The 22038-nt window shown below is 38.8% G+C and overlaps 1 protein-coding gene across 1 annotated transcript; it reads left to right on the top strand.

The window, feature by feature from the left end:
- The first annotated feature begins 180 nt into the window (after positions 1-180).
- LOC134670851 (uncharacterized) lies at positions 181-11975 on the top strand. The gene is made up of 4 exons (XM_063528670.1): positions 181-313; positions 1065-1220; positions 10287-10448; positions 10977-11975. Exons 1-4 carry the CDS (start codon positions 242-244, stop codon positions 11151-11153), a joined length of 567 nt encoding a protein of 188 aa, XP_063384740.1. The 5' UTR covers positions 181-241; the 3' UTR covers positions 11154-11975.
- The last annotated feature ends 10063 nt before the right edge of the window (positions 11976-22038 follow it).

The following is a 22038-nucleotide window of genomic DNA, read 5'->3' as shown; positions in this document are numbered from 1 at the left end:
ACTGCCAGCGCGAGCTACGCGCTACGAGAGTAGCCAATGACACGTTTTTCCCGTTTGGTAGCTAAAACCACCTACTTACACAGAACCCGCCTAACGGGTCACTGGCAGTGATATGTTAATATGGAACCCTATATATAGATAGGATCTACAAGTGCGGACAACACGAGACAGCCAGTCACGGCATATGTAGGCACGTTATATTGCACTGTGACAGATTTCGCAATTTATTCTAACCAGCAAAATGCTACGTTTGACAGTGAACATAATTATTTCCTGTGTTCTTCTTACTGACATTAGAGGGCAGCAAATGTTGGTAAGTTAAAAAAATAAAGGTAAACAAAATATATATGTGTGCCATCTAGGGAAAAAACAGTAAATTACTTCACAATTCACATCTGTATTGAAGTCTGAATTAATTTTGGCGGCATAATAAAATTTGACTTACCGGTCCACATTTATTCAGTTTGGTACATATTTTTTTATTTTCCTCAACAAATCTAATCAAATATGCAATAAAAATCCTGGACCAGAACGTTACTCTTCAATGACTCGTATTTCACGTTCGACTTATTGTTAAGTTTGTTAAGCAAGTAAGGTACAACCCAAATAAAGCCAAATTACTTGAAATAGTAGATCAACATAGACACGAATATGAAAAAAACGTGAAAATGGCAGCTGCAAAAGGTGTAAAAGTCTTGTGATCATTGGTTCCCAAATTTGAGAAAAGTAAAAACCATCTTTCTTGTTAAAATTTCTGGAGTGTTTTCTGATTTCATTCGCATGTCGCACAGGATACAATGGAGACAATCACTCATTTAATTAGAAAACATGTAGGTACTTGTCGATTTAGAGCATCTTCTGGTAAAACATGGAATGTCTAACCTTTTCGCCGCCACGTCAATGTATTAATAGAGTGTCATTAGCGCCATGTCAAAAATTGCTCGTATACAAACCTGACCAAAACTACGACTTGACATCAAGTCGTGGCGTGTGGGGCACGAAATGCTCGGACTTCATATCAAGTCAATGGCGGTGAAAGGGTTAAAATGAGTATTTCATTACAGGGCACCGGCAAGTGGACGGTGTTGAGCACGCAGCAGTGCGCGAGGGACGCAGACATGCCGTGGACCCTGCGTGTGCGCAGACACAAGTTCAACCGCACGCACGACGCGTTTGATGTTTACCTCGATTTGAAGGACAACCTCGATAACTCTTCTGCCGTTAGTATAGTAACTAATACTTTAGTTAGAAAATTTGAAATATACTATTACTTAGTTGAAATTTTCTCAGGTGATTTTTTAAGTTTTAAACATGTTAAACAAAAGGTATTGATTCCATAAGCGCGGTTAGCTACCGAATCCGTCATGAATGAGAAGGATCAAACCCGTTCGTTATATTTTCTTAACGAACATTCCGTTGCCGGAAGCCAGGCCGACGACATCTCCAGTATCTCCTGTAGGGCTAAGATGGTCGGCTCTTTATTATACTTATTTCACCATGCCTATCAAACAAATATATTATGTAAGTGCGAAAGTGACGCATGGCATGACAGGTGATAAAAATGCGACCATGATACCGCTTCTGACTTCTGTTTATTCTCGAGGTGGCAAAGTACGTCCGAGCGAACTTGCCTTCGTTCCCCAAGAAACAGTGGAACAGCAAAAGATTCCGGGACATTCGCCAGCATGACTTGGACCAGCCCACTCATCGCCTTAGGAAGAGTGGCAATAGTATACACGTAGTTGGCACTAAGATTTACAATAACAACGCATGTGACATTAAAAACATGAACACCATTTCGGGTTTTAACTCACGCTTAAAATGGTTATTGGTTCGGAAGGCCTATTACTCCCTAGATGAGTTTATTAACGAGGGCAAGACATTTATTTTTTACTTATATAAAAATATGAACATTCCATCTTTTATTATGCAAATTGACATGTAATTTTTTTAGTTAATTCTACTATCCTTAGTTCATTAAGTGAATTGTATATATAAATGACAATGTATGACCATTACTGAATAAATGATACGATATGATATGATATGATATGACGATGCTTTGTAGAGAGGCGAAACTCTTGTCGAGTATTGACTTATGGTCCCTAATAGCATTTTCTTGTAGGGATTTTGTTGGGCCTTTGTTTACGTATTAGTTGGGCAACCGTTATATTTGGCCGTACGATTTGCTGGAGGGCCCTCGACAAAGGCCCTCCCGAAGATTCCCAACAGAGGGCCATAAGAGTAATTTTTTCGTTGGGCCTATTTAAATAAATCATACAATTATTCAACGGTGGTGGTTTTGGTTGGGCCGTGGTTGGGCCTATACACATTTGTTTGATGGTTGGTTAATTGTTACATTTGGCCGTACGATTTGCTAGAGGGCCCTCGACAAAGGCCCTCCCGAAGATTCCCAACAGAGGGCCATTAGAGTAATTTTTTCGTTGGGCCTATTTAAATAAATCATACAATTATTCAACGGTGGTGGTTTTGGTTGGGCCGTGGTTGGGCCTATACACATTTGTTTGATGGTTGGTTAATTGTTACATTTGGCCGTATGGCTTGCTGTAGGGCCAACTGCAAAAAAATAAAAAAGGGAAATTTTTTCGTTGTGCTTCTGTTTGCAAATTCAACAATTACCCAACGGTAAGTCGGGTAGGTCGGTAGGTAGTCGTGCACCAGGTTGAAGGCCCAACACAGCTTGTCCCACAAAGGGCCAACATTGTAACTTTAACGTTGGGCCTTGTGTAGGATTCGTACAATACTACCGTAGGTAAATAGTTGTGTAATTTATAGTGTGCCTACAGTCTAATTATGTAATGGGCTTTTGTTTACGAGTCCTACAGTTACCCTACGTTAGGTAAGTGGTTGTGTAATACGACGTTGGGCCTTTGCTGATAAATATTACAATTACACTACGGTAGGCATTGGTTGTATCCACATGAAGGCCCTAGGCAGCAGTTGTTGTTAATCTTCTCTGTATCGTTCCAATTTTAGTATATGTACTGCCGAAGCAAGTACACTTACTATACACTCTAATTTGTATATATACTAACCGCCCTTCGAAACTTCGTAAGCGAGATTTATGTTTTTTGAGATTTAAATTGAAAAAATGTTGGTAAAATACAATTTTTTAAATTTATGTATAAATTTTATAGTTATAGCTATTAGATTTATAAGTTACTTTAAAAAATATTATGATTATATACGGAATAATCGAGAAAATAACTATAACTTCGATGTTTGGAGACAGTAACGCCATCTAGTGACGCCACGAGCAAACTCAACTGGTATTGTTGGGCATCAGTACCACAGCCAATGTTGGTAAACGCGATATTTGTGCTCACTGGGCCAACGAATGTTATCGTTGTTTAGCCACCGGTACCAAAATACACAAAGGCCCATTGTTAGGCGTCAGTGCCACAGCCAATGTTGGTAAATACGATATTTGTCATCATTGGGCCATCGGATGATATCTTTGACTAGCCAACGTTACCAAAATACACAAAGGCCCATTGTTGGGCATCCGTGCCACAGCCAATGTTGGTAACTGCGGTATTCGTCACCATTGGGCCAACGAATGTTATCGTTGTTTAGCGAACGGTAGCAAAATACACAAAGGCCCATTGTTGGGCCTCAATGCTACAGCCAATGTTGGTAAATGCGATATTTGTCGTCATTGGGCCATCATATGATATCGTTGATTAGCCAACGTTACCAAAATAAATAAAGGCCCATTGTTGGGCATCAGTGCCACAGCCAATGTTGGTAAATGCGATATTTGTCATCATTGGGCCATCGGATGATATCGTTGATTAGCCGACGTTACCAAAATACACAAAGGCCCATTGTTGGGCATCAATGCTACAGCCAATGTTGGTAAATGCAATATTTGTCGTCATTGGGCCATCGTATGATATCGTTGATTAGCCAACGTTACCAAAATACACAGAGGCCCATTGTTGGGCATCAATGCTACAGCCAATGTTGGTAAATGCAATATTTGTCGTCATTGGGCCATCGGATGATATCGTTGATTAGCCAACGTTACCAAAATAAAGAAAGGCCCATTGTTGGGCATCAGTGCCACCGCCAATGTTGGTAAATGCGATATCTGTCATCATTGGGCCATCGGATGATATCGTTGATTAGCCAACGTTACCAAAATAGACAAAGGCCCATTGTTGAGCAACAATGCTACAGTCAATGTTGGTAAATGCGATATTTGTCGTCATTGGGCCATCGTATGATATCGTTGATTAGCCAACGTTACCAAAATAAACAAAGGCCCATTGTTGGGCATCAGTGCCGCAGCCAATGTTGGTAAATGCGATATTTGTCATCATTGGGCCATCGGATGATATCGTTGATTAGCCAACGTTACCAAAATACACAGAGGCCCATTGTTGGGCATCAATGCTACAGCCAATGTTGGTAAATGCAATATTTGTCGTCATTGGGCCATCGGATGATATCGTTGATTAGCCAACGTTACCAAAATAAAGAAAGGCCCATTGTTGGGCATCAGTGCCACCGCCAATGTTGGTAAATGCGATATCTGTCATCATTGGGCCATCGGATGATATCGTTGATTAGCCAACGTTACCAAAATAGACAAAGGCCCATTGTTGGGCATCAATGCTACAGTCAATGTTGGTAAATGCGATATTTGTCGTCATTGGGCCATCGGATGATATCGTTGATTAGCCAACGTTACCAAAATAAACAAAGGCCCGTTGTTGGGCATCAATGCTACAGCCAATGTTGGTAAATGCGATATTTGTCGTCATTGGGCCATCGGATGATATCGTTGATTAGCCAACGTTACCAAAATAAACAAAGGCCCGTTGTTGGGCATCAATGCTACAGCCAATGTTGGTAAATGCGATATTTGTCGTCATTGGGCCATCGGATGATATCGTTGATTAGCCCACGTTACCAAAATAAACAAAGGCCCATTGTTGGGCATCAGTGCCACAGCCAATGTTGGTAAATGCGATTTATGTCATCATTGGGCCATCGGATGATATCGTTGATTAGCCAACGTTACCAAAATACACAAAGGCCCATTGTTGGGCATCAGTGCCACAGCCAATGTTGGTAAATGCGATATTTGTCATCATTGGGCCATCGGATGATATCGTTGATTAGCCAACGTTACCAAAATACACAAAGGCCCATTGTTGGGCATCCGTGCCACAGCCAATGTTGGTAAATGCGGTATTCGTCACCATTGGGCCAACGAATGTTATCGTTGTTTAGCGAACGGTAGCAAAATACACAAAGGCCCATTGTTGGGCATCACTGCCACTGCCAATGTTGGTAAATGCGATATATGTCGTCATTGGGCCAACGAATATTATCGTTGTTTAGCCAACGGTACCAAAATACACAAAGGCCCATTGTTGGGCATCTGTGCCACAGCGAATGTTGGTAAATGCGATGGTGGGCCAATACAAAATTAATGTTGGCTACGGAACGAACCTCATCCCAACGTTTTCCCTACCGTTGGCACCGTGGGCCCCAACGAAAATGCTACTAGGGGTGGTAGGTAGTATGTTATATTTCTGGTTTAGGGTGGGAACATTAATTGCATGAAAAACTGATTGACTAGCACGTTATTTTTTGCGGATTAGGAAAGTAATATTTTTTGTTAATTATGTAGTAAAAAACTAGTTTTCACTGAAATAATTTATTGAACAATTAAGGATGACTCACGTCAGACCGGGCCGTGCCCGGGCTGGTGCTTCAGGCGCTTACTGTTCTATGACATGACAGGCGATCACGTGATGATTTTCCATAGAAAACGATGCGCCGGAAGCTCCGGCCCGGACACAACCTGGGCGCCGATTTTTGAATTTCGACCGCTCTATTTCGTATATTTCGTTCAATAATATCTGCACTACTAGCAGTGTTGGCATCAATCTGAACTAAATCAATCCGGATTGATCAATCGAATTGACGCGTCAATCCGAATTGATCAATCCGGATTGATCAATTCGAATTGAATCAATTCTGATTGACGCGGCAATCCGATTGAATCAATTTGAATTAAAGCATCAATCCTCAATTCGGATTAAATCAATTCTCAATCTAGATTAACCATAGTCCCTAAGATTACTTTTCAAAGGTGTAAGTTTTTGGGACTTACTTACTGGACTTAAATTCGATATCTGAGGTTCCCAGAGGTTCGAAAACATGTTCCTGATGTCAGTATTGACTGATGTCCCTTTTTGGGACATTTTTCGAAATTGGCCGATTAAGTTCATATTCGTAATCGATGTCGACCATAGGTCCCTAAAAGTTTTTGGGACTTACTTACTGGACTTAAATTCGATATCTGAGGTTCCCAGAGGTTCGAAAACATGTTCCTGATGTCAGTATTGACTGACGACCTATAATTTTATTATTACAGGACCGGGAGTACTATTTTATATATTATTTATTTAATGTATCTTATTTATTTTATTTACTTGATTTTTTTTATTCATTTTATTTTTATTCTTTTTATTTTTATTTTTTTTATTTTTATTTATTTTATTTATTTTATTTATTTTATTTATTTTATTTATTTTATTTATTTTATTTATTTTATTTATTTTATTTATTTTATTTATTTTATTTATTTTATTTATTTTATTTATTTTATTTATTTTATTTATTTTATTTATTTTATTTATTTTATTTATTTTATTTATTTTATTTATTTTATTTATTTTATTTATTTTATTTATTTTATTTATTTTATTTATTTTATTTATTTTATTTATTTTATTTATTTTATTTATTTTATTTATTTTATTTATTTTATTTATTTTATTTATTTTATTTATTTTATTTATTTTATTTATTTTATTTATTTTATTTATTTTATTTATTTTATTTATTTTATTTATTTTATTTATTTTATTTATTTTATTTATTTTTATATTTTTTATTTATTTTATTTATTTTATTTATTTTATTTATTTTATTTATTTTATTTATTTTATTTATTTTATTTATTTTATTTATTTTATTTATTTTATTTATTTTATTTATTTTATTTATTTTATTTATTTTATTTATTTTATTTATTTTATTTATTTTATTTATTTTATTTATTTTATTTATTTTATTTATTTTATTTATTTTATTTATTTTATTTATTTTATTTATTTTATTTATTTTATTTATTTTATTTATTTTATTTATTTTATTTATTTTATTTATTTTATTTATTTTATTTATTTTATTTATTTTATTTATTTTATTTATTTTATTTATTTTATTTATTTTATTTATTTTATTTATTTTATTTATTTTATTTATTTTATTTATTTTATTTATTTTATTTATTTTATTTATTTTATTTATTTTATTTATTTTATTTATTTATTTCTTTTACTTTATTTCTTTTATTTATAATATAATAAGATTTATAATAAGAACACACCACACAGGTAGATATAAAGATAAACAGAGGAACGGCAAAAAAACTTGTTTATGCTGGAGGCTTCATAGATCGCTCATGCCAACCTCGGTTATTCAATAACAACTAACATAGACCTGAAAGAAATTGGCCTCTCACTAAATTTTTCCAAATGCGAACTTTTTATTACAGATTCCTGTCCGGACAAGGACAATACAATCAACCTTTTTAGACAACTCGCCCCTGGTATCAAAATTGTAAACAAAGAATCGCTTCACCTCCTTGGCTGTCCCGTCTTAGACCAATCCTTTGAAAATTTCGTTGACTCAAAAATTCAAAATTTTACAGCTACATCACACCGCCTGGCCAAAATTAATCTACATTCAGCCTATTCGATCGTTAAGCATTGTCTTTTCGTTCCAAAATTCACGTATATTCTTCGCGGAACCCATCTTTGGAAGCACCCCAACTTGGTCTCAAAATTAGATACATTGGTAGTTGAAACACTCACATCCATCTTTAACATCTCTTTTGACGAAAGGTCTTGGACCCAGGCTAGCCTACCCATTAGGTTTGGCGGCCTGGGCATCCGCAAAATTTCTTGTGTATCCTTACCTGCGTTCTTGTCCTCGGTGCATGGTGCTCAAAGCCTTATAGGGAAAATACTAGGTCCTTCTATTGGATCTATAGAGGCCGCACACTGCTCCGAGGCCAAGAACGTCTGGTCTATAACCTGTCCCAACACAGACCTGCCTGAAAATCCCTGCTCGCAGAGGCAGTGGGACGAGCCGCTCTGTCAACTAGTACGGAAAAACCTTTTAGATACGTCACCTAGTTCGACAGACCGAGCTCGTCTCCTTGCGACTGCAGAGTGGGAGTCAGGTCTGTGGCTGCAGGCGCTACCCTCTCCAAACATTGGGACTTTTCTAGACAATACTACCTTCCGCCTAGCAGCTAGCTTACGTTTAGGGGCATCTACCAATCAGCCACATCGCTGTCAATGTGGCATCACGGTGGACATTCTTGGCCACCATGGCCTCTCATGTGCTCGAAGCGCTGGCAGGATTCCCCGCCATGCCAGTATAAATGATGTCCTCCGTCGGGCTCTTGTTAGTGCCAAAGTACCTGCAGTCCTCGAGCCCAGCGGTCTGGCCAGGGATGACGGCAAGAGACCCGACGGAATGACACTGGTGCCTTGGAGCATGGGTCGGCCGCTAGTTTGGGACGCTACTTGCGTTGATACCCTGGCACCGTCCCATGTTCCAAGCACCAAAGATTCTGCTGGCGCTGCGGCTTCCTCAGCCGAAAGCCTCAAGCGCCGCAAGTATGCCGCTCTGGGAAGCAGCTACATATTTGCGGCGTTTGGTGTCGAAACTTTGGGGCCGTGGGGGCCAAGTGCGCGTCGACTGTACAAAGACTTGTCGGCGCGCTTAATAGAGGCTTCTGGTGACCAGAGGGCTGGCCACTATTTCGCCCAGCGTATTAGCATCGCTATACAGCGGGGAAATACGGCCAGCCTTCTGGGCACCTTGCCCGTTGACGGCGACCTGGGGCAAATTTTTTATCTTTAGTTTTGTAAGTTTTATTATGTTTGTTTATTCCTTTCTTTGTTTTTATCAATAAATAATTCCATAACAACTTGAATTTAAGTGTGCATAAAGATTACAATCGTTTGAACTGGTCAAAAACTTTATAATGAGGTAACTGAATAGACTGGGTTTTTATTTCGGTTACCGGTAACAGAGGTTAACCGTATCTGATACGGTTACCGAATCAAAGTGTTACCTTATCAGACGGTTACCGTTATGGTAGGTGTTTTTACAACCGCTTCTAAAATAACCCTATGAAAAACCCCGGTTAAGGTAACCGGTTCCTGTCCCTGGTAGAATCTAAATATTGCCGTTGAAACCATGTTTTGCACCTTAGATATCGATTTTGAATGCAAGCAGTCACTTTCAAAAAATGTCACTAAAATGTCCCGAAACAGGACACCTTTCAATATTGCAGTCGAAAAGATGTTTAGAAACCTCTGGCTACCTCAGATATCGATTTTAAACGCAATCGGGTAATTTCTAGAAATGTCCCAAAAAAGGGCATCTCTCAATATTTCCCTCGGAAACAAGTTTCGAAACCTTTGGGCACTTCAGATATCGATTTTGAACGCTATCGGTTAATTTCAAGGAAAATCCCGAAAATGTTCCAAAAAGGACATCCTTCATAATGCCGTCAGAAACATGTTTCGGAACCTTTGGTAAACTCGGACACCGCTTCGGAACGCATTTGGTCAGTTTCAAAAAATGGCCTAAATAAAAAGGACATTAGGTGTACATACAAAGTAATCGTCAATCCGAATTGACGATTGAGGATTGAGGATTGACCGGTCAATTCGAATTAACGATTAGTAATCGTCAATCTTCAATCAGTAGATTTAGAATTAGTTTCGTCAATCGTCAATCGTCAATTCGAATTGATCGGTCAATCCTCAATCGTCAATCGTCAATTCGAATTGATATTTTGCCAACACTGACTACTAGGCATTTAAATTCTACTAATAGAATTGAAATCGAGTTTTCAATACCACTAGATTCCAAATTTCGATCGCTCGTATTTCAAAAAATAGCATTTCGTTTTCCACCGATTTTCGAGTGACGAAATCGACCGATCGAAATTCAAAAATCGGCCCGCAGGTCTAACGTGAGTCATAATTTAGTCGAAACCACCAACGCACTGGCGACAACTAGTTATGACAACAGAATTCCAGTTAAAACTAGATTTCACTTTAAAGCTTTTACAGAATGGTAGACTAGATTTTAATTGATGCTATCCGCCTTACACCCATATTTATTCATAAGCGCTACATTTTTTCATTTTTCAGATACGTTTAGACATTTGCAAGGTGGTGGACGGAGGCTGCAAACCCTATATGGTCATGGCTGATGATTGCTTGCCCAATTTTGTAAAAAAATACGCACAAGAAAATGTCAAGTTGGTCCTCGAAAGCGCCGGGATGGATCCACCAGATTTTCCTATTCAAAAAGTAAGCCACAATAATTTCTCTTAATCCCAATTCAAATCATAGTTATTTGTTTTACAATGGGGCAAAGTTGTTGTTTAACTGCTCGTGTAGTGTAACATTGATACCTGAGCAAGCGAAAGATTCCAAAGCACGAGGGTTAAACAAAACTTGCCCCCGAGTGAAATACAAAACTTTTCACCACACCAACCCGAAGCAAATATTAAATGTAAAATATGAAACAAAATCAAATCTAAATGAATGTTATTAAATATTTATCATCCAAAATCATTATTTAAAAGTCAATTCTACTAGCAAACATAAGAAAACAACTCAAAATTTGCATTTCATTACTTTGCTTTACATGTGAATAAAATGCAACCTTGCTATCAGTTTTTAAAGTGCAAAATAAGCCTTTTCCGAGCTGGTGTGGTGAAAAATTTTTTGTAAGTAGACAAAGCTGTATGAATAATACGTATACTATATAATTCTAAGGGTGTAAATGTAAAGGCTCTCCAAGCGTCATAATTAAATTACATGACATTATTCCAGGGCTCGTTAAACTTAAAAGACTACGTCATGAACATGGAAGATATGGAAGATAAGGATGGTGTATACGGCACGTTTGAGGTGGAAGCCTTCGCAATAAAGGGCGGGGAAGAAAAGACCTGCGCGAAAGTCGTCGTAAAATATGAGCCGAAAGAAGACTATGGGTCAATGGGACGTTAGGCATAAAATCATAAAAGCTCCGTTCTGGGCTATAACCGCGAAAATCGAAGTTCGCAAATTGCGGGCATCTTTCTCTGTCACTCTTATTACGCCTTCATTGGAGTAAAAGAGAAAGATCCCCGCAATTTGCGAATTTCGGTTTTTGCGGTATAAGCCTTCTGTCACCGGACGGGACGGGTGAAGAAAACGGTCGGAGAATGCAACCGACGCATATCCAATTTGTCGAAATTTATTCGCCTTACTTAAGTACTTGATTTTATTTTTCTCAATGTGAGGTCACGGATCCAATTCAATATACAGTGTGGAAAGATAAGTTGGACCCTGGAAGGAAACTACCTTAAATCCTTAAGCTGGCTCATTTTACTTAAAGGAGACATTCCTTTATTTTTAAAAAGAAACAAAACTATATTCAATGATTTTCTAAAACTCGCTTGCCTCGCCTGGGACTCGAACCGACTAAAAATTCAAAAAAAACTCGCAATTTTATTCTACTAGTCGATACAGTTAATGATAACATTTCTCCAAGAAACATTAGGTCTTACACTCGTCTGTCGTACAAAATATCCATAAAATCTAATATTTAGTACTCAAGATTTTTTTAGACAAGCCAATATGAAGAAAAAAAGGAAAATACTTTGAATGCCGTTTTGTTTCTTTTTAAAAATGAAGGAATGTCTCCTTTAAGTAAAATGAGCTAGCTTAAGGATTTAAAGTAGTTTCCCTCCAGGGCCCGACTTATCTTTCCACCCTGTATATTCAAAACATTTTGTGGTACACACAGTATATAAACCATATTTTATAAAAAAAACTGTTTCATTTTTCTATAGAGCTTAGTAAACTTGGTGTTGATCCTTAAATCCAATTAATTCTCTAATTCTTAATTATTGGTGTTTTAAAATGTAACCTATTAACACTTTCATGAATTATCTTACCGCAGAATTGTCCAAAACCCTCTTCAAAGCTTACCTTTACCTACCGTTTTGCACAATTTATATTTATTTAAATCTAAAAAATGAGCCGTACTAACATATTTACTGACTAGGAAGACGAGACACTTGTAAATTTAGTATCGCAACATTCTATTTTGTAGCGGAAAGCAGGGCTTGGTACTTAATCAATTTGTGTAAGAATGTCCCTACAATATGCCACAAAATGGAACAAAGATTTTTTTACTAAGAATTTAATAAGGAACTATTTCTTTCATTGACACTTTTATCCTAAAATGTATACATGAGGTCAAAAAAAGGAAAAGATGTATGTACGATGTTTATCATGACATCGGCCATGCATTTTAACCAAATTGCGCTTATTGAAAATTGCGAGACTGCACTAGAAATATTAACTAAACTCGAATCTGTGAGTTATAATTAATTATGAAAAATGATTATTCATGAGAGATTTTATCAATATAAAATGAGCTGTACGGATAGCATAGCTCAGCATATCGCTAAAGTTGAAAGCTTGGCAAAACAACTCAAAATTTTGAGTACTCTTCCACCGAAGTTCATATCTTTACGTCAAGCATGGATGTCTCTTGATCCGAAGTCACAAAGTATACCTAATCTTCTTCCTGGCGTTATCCCGGCATTTTGCCACGGCTCATGGGAGCCTGGGGTCCGCTTGACAACTAATCCCATGATTTGACGTAGGCACTAGTTTTTACGAAAGTGACTGCCCTCTGACCTTCCAACCCAGAGGGGAAACTAGGCCTTATTGGGATTAATCCGGTTTCCTCACGATGTTTTCCTTCACCGAAAACCGACTGGCAAATATCAAATGATATTTCGTACATAAGTTCCGAAAAACTCATTGGTACGAGCTGGGGTTTGAACCCGCGACCTCCGGATTGAAAGTCGCACGCTCTTACCGCTAGGCCACCAGCGCTTACAAAGTAGGTATACCTAATATTTTTTTTAAATAGATTATTTATTAATTTATTTATTGGAGAAGTGGCAGCCTCATGGGCCCTTGCCAAAATACAGTAAGCGTAGATTACAAGTAAAACATATCACAATACAAAGTATTAATGCATGATGTTGGTACGGTAATAGGAGGAGCACTACAAAGCATAATGGCGGCAGAGACCACGAACCGCCGAATGATGTCTAAGAATTGGTTATTTCCAGAAGAATCCTTCATTAATTGCACCCGTCACGTTTGCCATTTACTGCATAATATGCTAGCAAACTTAAACAGCAGAATGCAAATAATAAAAAAAAGTCTGATCTGGAGCACGATCCGCCATGTTCCATGGATCATTCGAAAGTCCCCGGTGCTAGTTTATACACGTCGAGGTTGCGTAAATTTTGCCGTTTGAAACAAACAGAAAATTTTAAACAATACCGCGGAAACGACAAATAAGATATTGCTTCAATAATCTTCATTAAAACTACTTTACTACTTAGTTTGATATTGATATTATTTTGCCTTTGCCCATATTGAATCCACGAACGAATAATTTGCTGCCGGGGAATTTCGCGGCCCACCATGTTGGCTAACTACGGCCCTGATAAGTCCGTCGAGCAATGGAAACACGAAAGTATACCTATTTGATTGTAATGCTATACTAATAGAATCTAGTAGTTGTTTGCATGTTTATTAGTTTTAAGCTATGCGCAAATCGAGAAGCTCGTGGGCTAGGTATATGTCCACGAACGAATTATTTGCTGCCGAGGAATTTTGCGGCCCACTCGGATACGAACAGATGGCAGCCGAGTGGGACCAACTACAGGCCATGTTGGCTTCATACGGCCCTGACAAGTCCGTCGAGCAATGGAAATACGAAAGTATACCTATTTGATTGTATTGCTATACTAATCAAATCTAGTGGTTGTTTGCGTTTTTATTAGTTTTAAAGTATGCGTAAATCAAGAAGCTTGTGGACTATATGTCCACGAACGAATTATTTGCTGCCGGGGAATTTCGCGGCCCACTCTGCGGCAGCTGAGTGGGACCAACTACAGGCCATGTTGGCTAACTACGGCCCTGACAAGTCCGTCGAGCAATGGAAGCACGAAAGTATACCTATTTGATTGTATTGCTATACTAATAAAATCTAGTAGTTGTTTTGCGTGTTTATTAGTTTTAAGGTATGCGCAAATCGAGAAGCTTGTGGATTATATGTCCACGAACGAATTATTTGCTGCCGCGGAATTTCGCGGCCCACTCGGATACAAGCAGATGGCAGCCGAGTGGGACCAACTACAGGCCATGTTGGCTAACTACGGCCCTGATAAGTCCGTCGAGCAGTGGAAGCACGTATGTAAGTATACCTACTTGATTGTATTGTTATACTAATGAAATCTAATAGTTGTTTATTATTTAAGGTATGCGCAAATCGAGAAGCTTGTGGACTACTTATATGTCTACGAACGAATTATTTGCTGCCGGGGAATTTCGCGGCCCACTCGGATACGAGCAGATGGCAGCCGAGTGGAACCAACTACAGGCCATGTTGGCTAACTACGGCCCTGACAAGACCGTCGAGCAATATAAACACGAAAGTATACCTATTTGATTGTATTGCTATAGGTACTAATGAAATCTAGGTAGTTGTTTATTAGTGTTTATTACTTTTAAGGCATGCGCAAATCGAGAAGCTTGTGGACTATAGGTCCACGAACGAATTATTTGCTGCCGGGGAATTTCGCGGCCCACTCGGATACGAGCCGATGGCAGCTGAGTGGGACCAACTAAAGGCCATGTTAGCAAACAATGGCCCTCATAAGCCCGTCGAACACTGGAAGCACGTATGTAAGTATACCTACTTGATTGTATTGTTATACTAAGAGAATCTAGATTCTATTCTGATAGTTGTCTATAGTGATAGTTCTGTGTGTGTTTATTAGTTCTAAGGCAACTAAGTGACCTATACCTACCTACATTTTCAATTTGCCCTCAAGAAGTAGGAGCAAAAAATGAACAGTTTAATTTCTCATATGTCTTACTTTTAATAGCAATTTTCAATACAATTCGTGGCTTTTATACATGTTAGAAATATAATTGGCGTCCCACAGAAGAAAATAAAACAGTTGAGGTCGTATAAATCATTGAATAATAATTTTACTGGATTAACTCAACGAAATGGGAAATGAGACAACGGACTGCACCTACAGGTAGAAGGAGAAGAGTGCCGATACCGTCCAAAATGTGACGTTACAACGGCGATATTCATTTACCAGAAACTCAGAACAAGCAACAATGTAGTGTCTTTACCCGGATGCCCAGATGTGACAAAAGAAATTAAATGCTCAGATTGTTACTGCCTGATCACAGCAAGGAATTGTTTTAGAACAGCAAGGAATTGTTTTTAAGAAGAATAGCCCCCGAAGGTAATTCCCACAAGTGACATCCAAACATGGCTCAAACAGATTGAACTGAACCTACATCTGCAGAAGGTAAACTTAACAGTGACCAGAAGATCAGAATTAACAACATGGCTATCGAATACCAATCCCTAAAAAAATCACGCAATCCAAGCATATCAGTCCCACCAAGCTCACCAAGAAAAAATGGACCTCTTACAACGTATCAACGTATCAAGACCTAAAGGAGTCGATTGAAGAAGCCGACAAGTTTCCAGACCTGTTTCGTTTGTGACGCCCTTAAGAAAAATGGAACAAAAACGATTGTGTCAGTCTGAAGCACTAATCTTATAGAAATTCTGCTGTTGAAAAATACCCTTAATCTCAAGCTAGTTTTGCTTACCCGGTTCCTACTTCCTCAGTCACTCGCCCCGTACCCGGTCCCATCAAACTTCACAAAAGCCGAGGACAAAAAAATACCACCAGTAAGTATGTAGTTAAACCAGTCAACAAATATCTTGAAAACATGCTTAATTTACTACAAAACATGTCTATTGACCGTAACCAAACCAGCGACACAGGAAACAAGGCAAATAAAATATCCTCTACAATATACATACAATCGCATGTGAACCTACGACCTCCTCAACTTGTTGAGGTTTTGGGGTTTTGATAATATGTACTTTCATCAATAAATCGTGTTCAAAAATGGCTCCAAGATCACACCATGAACTTCCATAATGCTGCCCTTGACATAAAATCGCTGCGTAACCATTTTTATACCCAGAGGAAAATGGGTGAACGATGCAATAGAGGCGGGTTCCAAACTATGCCAGGAAGGAGGTGGTTACTGAACGGCGCACGCGAAGATAAAGCGAATGAACGGATGCTGTCCTATCTGCAAAGGAATAATTTAACAAGTAACGAAGGGGACGATTGATAACTGAACCGGACAACAGATTCACGCTCCTCAGTGATACTGACGAGAACTTCTGTTTCCTCTTAGATGGGAAAAAACAAAATGCCTTGATTTTGGAACAGTCAGAACAGTGTAGGCTGTGACATAGACGGCCACCAGCTATTCGAAGAAATAACTGGTACTCGCGTGTTACTAGCAAAAAACTTTTTACAAAAAAAAGAAAACCGACTTCAAAAAGGATGAAATAAAATATTATCCATTTTAAGTCTATGCGTTACCAACTGATATGTTTGAAGTCGGTGCCAAGCCAACTTTGGAAGCATACCATGATTTTGGTGCGAATCGATAAGGATGTACGTTGGTTTGCCTTACACGACGACAATTAACGTACTTTCTGTAGGTACAGTTGACGTTAAAAATATGTTTACACTTTTCGTCTTATTACAAAGGAGTAAGGTGCAAAAGTGTAACCATATCTTTGACGTCGAATGTATCTAAGAACACACCTCAGAACACACGATCAAACCTTCTTAGCACAGTCCGTACCATGTTAGTCGGCACGCAAGCGTGAGATTGGGACTGAAGTTATTTCCCGTCCCTTATTCAGAGAACTACGCTTCATAATATAAAACAATTCAAGGAATTTACTTTCTTGCCAAATGTCACCTGAAGCGGTTCAGTTGTATAGCCATGAAAAGGTGACAAAGAGGCAGACAGAATTACTTACACATTTATAATAGTTATTAATACAGTTCTAATGGGATTTATAGTCATAAGGCTGATTATATTTGACGGGTATTGTTACTACTTGGCTTGGCACCGACTTCAAACATATCAGTTGGTAACGCATAGACTTAAAATGGATAATATTTTATTTCATCCTTTTTGAAGTCGGTTTTCTTTTTTTTGTAAAAAGTTTTTATTTTTCCATTTTTAGTTTTAACGCATTGTTAAGAGCGCGACGCATGAATGAAAAACAACATCATGATTAACACTAAATTCGTGTATCTACTTTAATAAATATGTAATCAGGAATTTTCTCGAGTCCGTCTGGGAAATTACAATTCCTGTCACAACACTAAATCCATCCTCCGCCCCGCCACTGACCCAATCTCTCAACCCCCCCGATCACTCTACCTCACAGCGTATCAACTCCTGATCCATGTACCCCTCGGCCCTGAACCAGCAGCCCTACAACCACCATTACCCGACCCCTTTATCCCCGACCCCTTAACTCCTAACCCTAACCCCCGATCAGTAGCCTTACCAGCTTTCCAAGAGTTTGACATTGATTTATTCGCTAGCGTGTGTGTAACTTACTTTCTTTGCATCTCGCTCGTATTGGCATATTAGTGCGAGCGAGATGCATAAAAAGTTAGTTACGAAGACGTTAGCGTCGCTAACTTAGCGAATATGTCAATGTCAAACTCGTGGTAAGGCTACACTTGCACTACATCAAATTGGCGGTGTTCGGAAGCAAATGCTTGAGTTACTTTAGAAAACACCGAAATCACTTTACACGTGCCTTTAAAAACTGAGGAGTTCCCTCAGTTCCTCATGGATTCCATCATCAGACCAGAACCAAAAATAATACGAAAACACCTAGGAGGTAACTCCTTCCAAACAAAAAAAGAATTACTCAATTCGGATCACAGGTGCCGGAGTAATCGCTGAACATACTACATTTAAAAAATCATCATCATTATCATCAAAACAATCATCATCATCAGGTCTACTTCATCAAAGTGGTGGTTTTCGGGAGAAAATGCTCGAGTTGCTTAAGAAAACACCCAAATCACCATGCATGTGCCTTTAAAAATTGAGGAGTTCCCTCAATTCCTCATGGATCCCATCATCAGAACAGAACCAAATTAAAATGGGACCAACTCGGAGGTAGTTCCTTTCAAACAAAAAAAGAATTACTCAAATCGGACTACGGATGTCGGAGTAATCGGTGAACGTACTACATTTAAAAAATCATCATCATTATCATCAAAACAATCATCATCATCAGGTCTACTTCATCAAAGTGGTGGTTTTCGGGAGAAAATGCTCGAGTTGCTTAAGAAAACACTCAAATCACCATGCATGTGCCTTTAAAAATTGAGGAGTTCCCTCAATTCCTCATGGATCCCATCATCAGAACAGAACCAAATTAAAATGGGACCAACTCGGAGGTAGCTCCTTTCGATCAAAAAAAGAATTACTCAAATCGGACTACGGATGTCGGAGTAATCGGTGAACGTACATAGAAAAAAAAAAAAAAAAAAATAGCCACAACCGAATACAGAACCTCCTCCTTCTATGAAATGGAAGTCGGTTAACAAGAAAGGACTGAAATATAACGAAGCCACAAGACCTAATCGAGTTCGTAGTGCAATATGGAAATGAAGGCATCTTCTCCAATCTACGTATTTTGTTACAAATACTGCTGACTATTGCAGCAATTTACCTTAACAAGTTAATCTTTTACATCATTTATTTCTTCGATTGATCAAATGAATCGTTAGCTCCGATTTCTTCCGCTTCCCTATTTTGATAGGGTGGCTCTCTGGAAGTAATTTTTTCCGCGCAAAGATCCGTTGAAAAGTATTAAGTTTATTAGTCATATTTACCCCTAAACCTAGTAGTTGAATTCATAACTGCAGTCATCCTATAACGTGTTATGTCGCCGGCCCTCTCGAAGCCCTTATCACCCTGAGCGACGAAGCCATAAACTAGCTGATTGGTCTATGAAAACATTTATTTTCAGGCAACTAACTATTGGCCCATAGATAAATACCTTAAAACTAGCATACATATTATTACAAAATATATCTTAAAACTAAAAACACAATTATGGTTGCGACGCAGTTCGCAACCCCGCAGTGTCAGGGAGCCGGCCGCGGAACCGCCGGAACTTGACACCCTTCGGCCAAAACTCCTCCTTGGTGAAGGTCGCTAGACCATCTATCTACGTGTACGTGTGTGTGTGTATGTGTGTGTGGTCTATGGTCTATGTGTAGATAGGTCTTTAATTACCGACATTGTTTCAATTTTTTTATTATATTGGCCATGCGATTAAATTATTCACTCCAATTTTGTTTTAGGTATTTATTCTAACTATGAGTTATAAAATAGTGGCCACTCAGTCCCGAAAAGGAGGACTGGATATAACCCTTTGTCCGTCGGCGTGGGAGGAAAACGATGTGCTATCGTGATCGTGACCTACCACCTATCGCATGAACACCGATGTACCTGGTAATGTTTATTGCAAATAAAAGATTCTTCTTCTTCTTCTTCGTCCTATTTTTAAATCAAATATTTTAACGCCCCGTGTCACAAATGCACATGAACAACGACTGCCAATTCCAAAAATAGTACAAGGACTTTGTGATGACGAGGATAACCTAAACAATATATAACCTAAGTAAATTAAAAAAAAAAATTATATTACCAAACTTACAATAAACAGTGGTGGTCGAAATGGACAACCGTCACAATCGTACTACCCAGACGGTAACCGGGTTAACAGAACGGGCATGTTCCTCAACCGCAGAAAAAAGAAATATGATCACTTGCAACCTGCCCTTGAAAAGCCTTGAGTTGGTGTAACCGCACACGGGAGTGACTTTGACCCAGCCCTGCCCAATTCGACCGTCCTGCTCGAGTTGGGCAATTTGAAAAAGCAGCTGGGTAAGAGCGAGGGACGAATGGTGGTATACAAAAAGTACTTCATGGCTTTGGCACGGCACTTCCAGCGGCGTGAAGAAGCCGGCCGCGTTCCCAGGTGTCTCGTATATGCAGGCATACGAGACAACGAGCCACCTGCTGCCAAGCCATGAGGGCCAAATGTCAATTTTCGATTACGTTCTCGCTCGGGGGTACCCACATAATGCGCAACTGGGCCAGCGTACGCGAGCGTGGCTGGTTCAGTGGCGCCAATTTATAAATGCCCAAAAATTACTGGGGATTTGAGTATTGAAATAGTCGCAGAATTCGGGGACGGCTCCCAAATCCCCAGTACAACAGCACATATTTTGACCTGAACTCGGATGCTAAAAACTTATTGGTGCAGTGGTTAAAGCGTTTGCTCAAAACCACCGCATCAAAGAAATTGGCGACTGGACGCAATACGTACAGAAAACGGGGGACAAACATAATATATATCGGCATTAGAGCGAATGACGAAGTCAACGGGGTTGTTCTCCAGGAAAGACAAAACGAAGTATTCGCATGTGAAAACTTGTTATACTGCTGGACGGAGGACAACCCCCAACGATACGACGCGAAATTCATCCGGCCGGTCATGACGGGCGCCAAAGAGGATGACCCGATCAAATTGGCGAGAGTCATCGACCTACCGAAGGATTTCGACCTCCCCCTCGCGCGAAATATTGCTTAAATAATCGTCTTTAATTTTGCCTTTGCCCACATTGATTAATCGTTTGTAAATAAATAACAAATATTCTTTATATTTGCCCCCTAAACAATTTACAAAAGAAATAGAAAAATTACTACCTATCATTATTTTTGTTACAATTAAGACTACGAAGTTCCTCGGCGCAATTCGAGAAGCTCGTGGACTATATGTCCACGAACGCATTATTTGCTGCCGGGGAATTTCGCGACCCACTCGGATACGAGCAGATGGCAGCCAGGATTTTTCTATGCGACCGATATACCGATAGCCGGATTTTATACGGATTTATTATTTATACGGATTCCTCGGTTTTGATGTGTGTTTTGTATTTGTTTTGATGTATTGTCATTGGTCAGGAATGTGCACGCATTAACCTATAGCGTTTACCACGTGCACTGCGTGTTTATTATGGCAAATAATAATTAAGTACCAAGTTAATTATTGGTTAACCATGTTTGTTACAATACCGGGCGAAATGTAAAATTGCTATTACAGGCGGAAATAAACTATTAAAGTTAGACCCAGACAAGTCTGCAACGATTTTGATAGCACACGCAGTGCAAGTGTTATTTACACGTCATAATTTCATAAAAGTTTGAAATGTAAAATAACACTTGTCCTGCGTTTTTTATCAAAATCGTTGCAGACTTAGTCTAACTCTAGGTACCTAACGTAAAATTTGGAATTTATGTGATATGTCTCTAAAAGTTTCTGAAAATAACTTGAAAGCCACTTGTAAATCTCCAAAAAGCCTCTGTCCAACTTAATTGAATTCATAATACAATTGCTTAACTGATATCTTCATCATCATCAGTCGTTCCCTCAATGCTGAGGATCGTGACATCATGTCCTAATGTTGCTGACCAGTCTCTTCCATAGGCTTCTGTCACACGCCATATGCACGGCTTCCTGCAGATGTAGATGCAATTTGTGACGTTATCTATGAAAAGGGACCTTATTGTCGATGGCGCTTACGCCATTATTAACGATGCTCCGATATAAATACAATGTTGCGCTACGTTGTGCGGCGTAAGCGCCATCGACAATAAGGTCCCTTTTCATAGATAATGCCCCATTTGTGCTTGTTAACTGATTCTTAAAAGTTCCAAAAACCACAAAACGCTGAGAAAACTAGCATTACCTAAAGGAGATTAAAATACAGTTTTTGATTGAATAAACACATTAAATGCCATATCTGAAGCAATTCATGAGCTTAGAAGGCGATAAGGACACTCTATGGATCCCTGCGGCCAAAATTAT

The sequence above is a fragment of the Cydia fagiglandana genome, chromosome 14 (assembly GCF_963556715.1).
Source record: "Cydia fagiglandana chromosome 14, ilCydFagi1.1, whole genome shotgun sequence".
In the NCBI taxonomy this organism is placed as follows: Eukaryota; Metazoa; Arthropoda; class Insecta; order Lepidoptera; family Tortricidae; genus Cydia; species Cydia fagiglandana.
The sequence above is the reverse complement of the archived record's forward strand: the minus strand, read 5'-3'. Positions and strand labels throughout refer to the sequence as shown.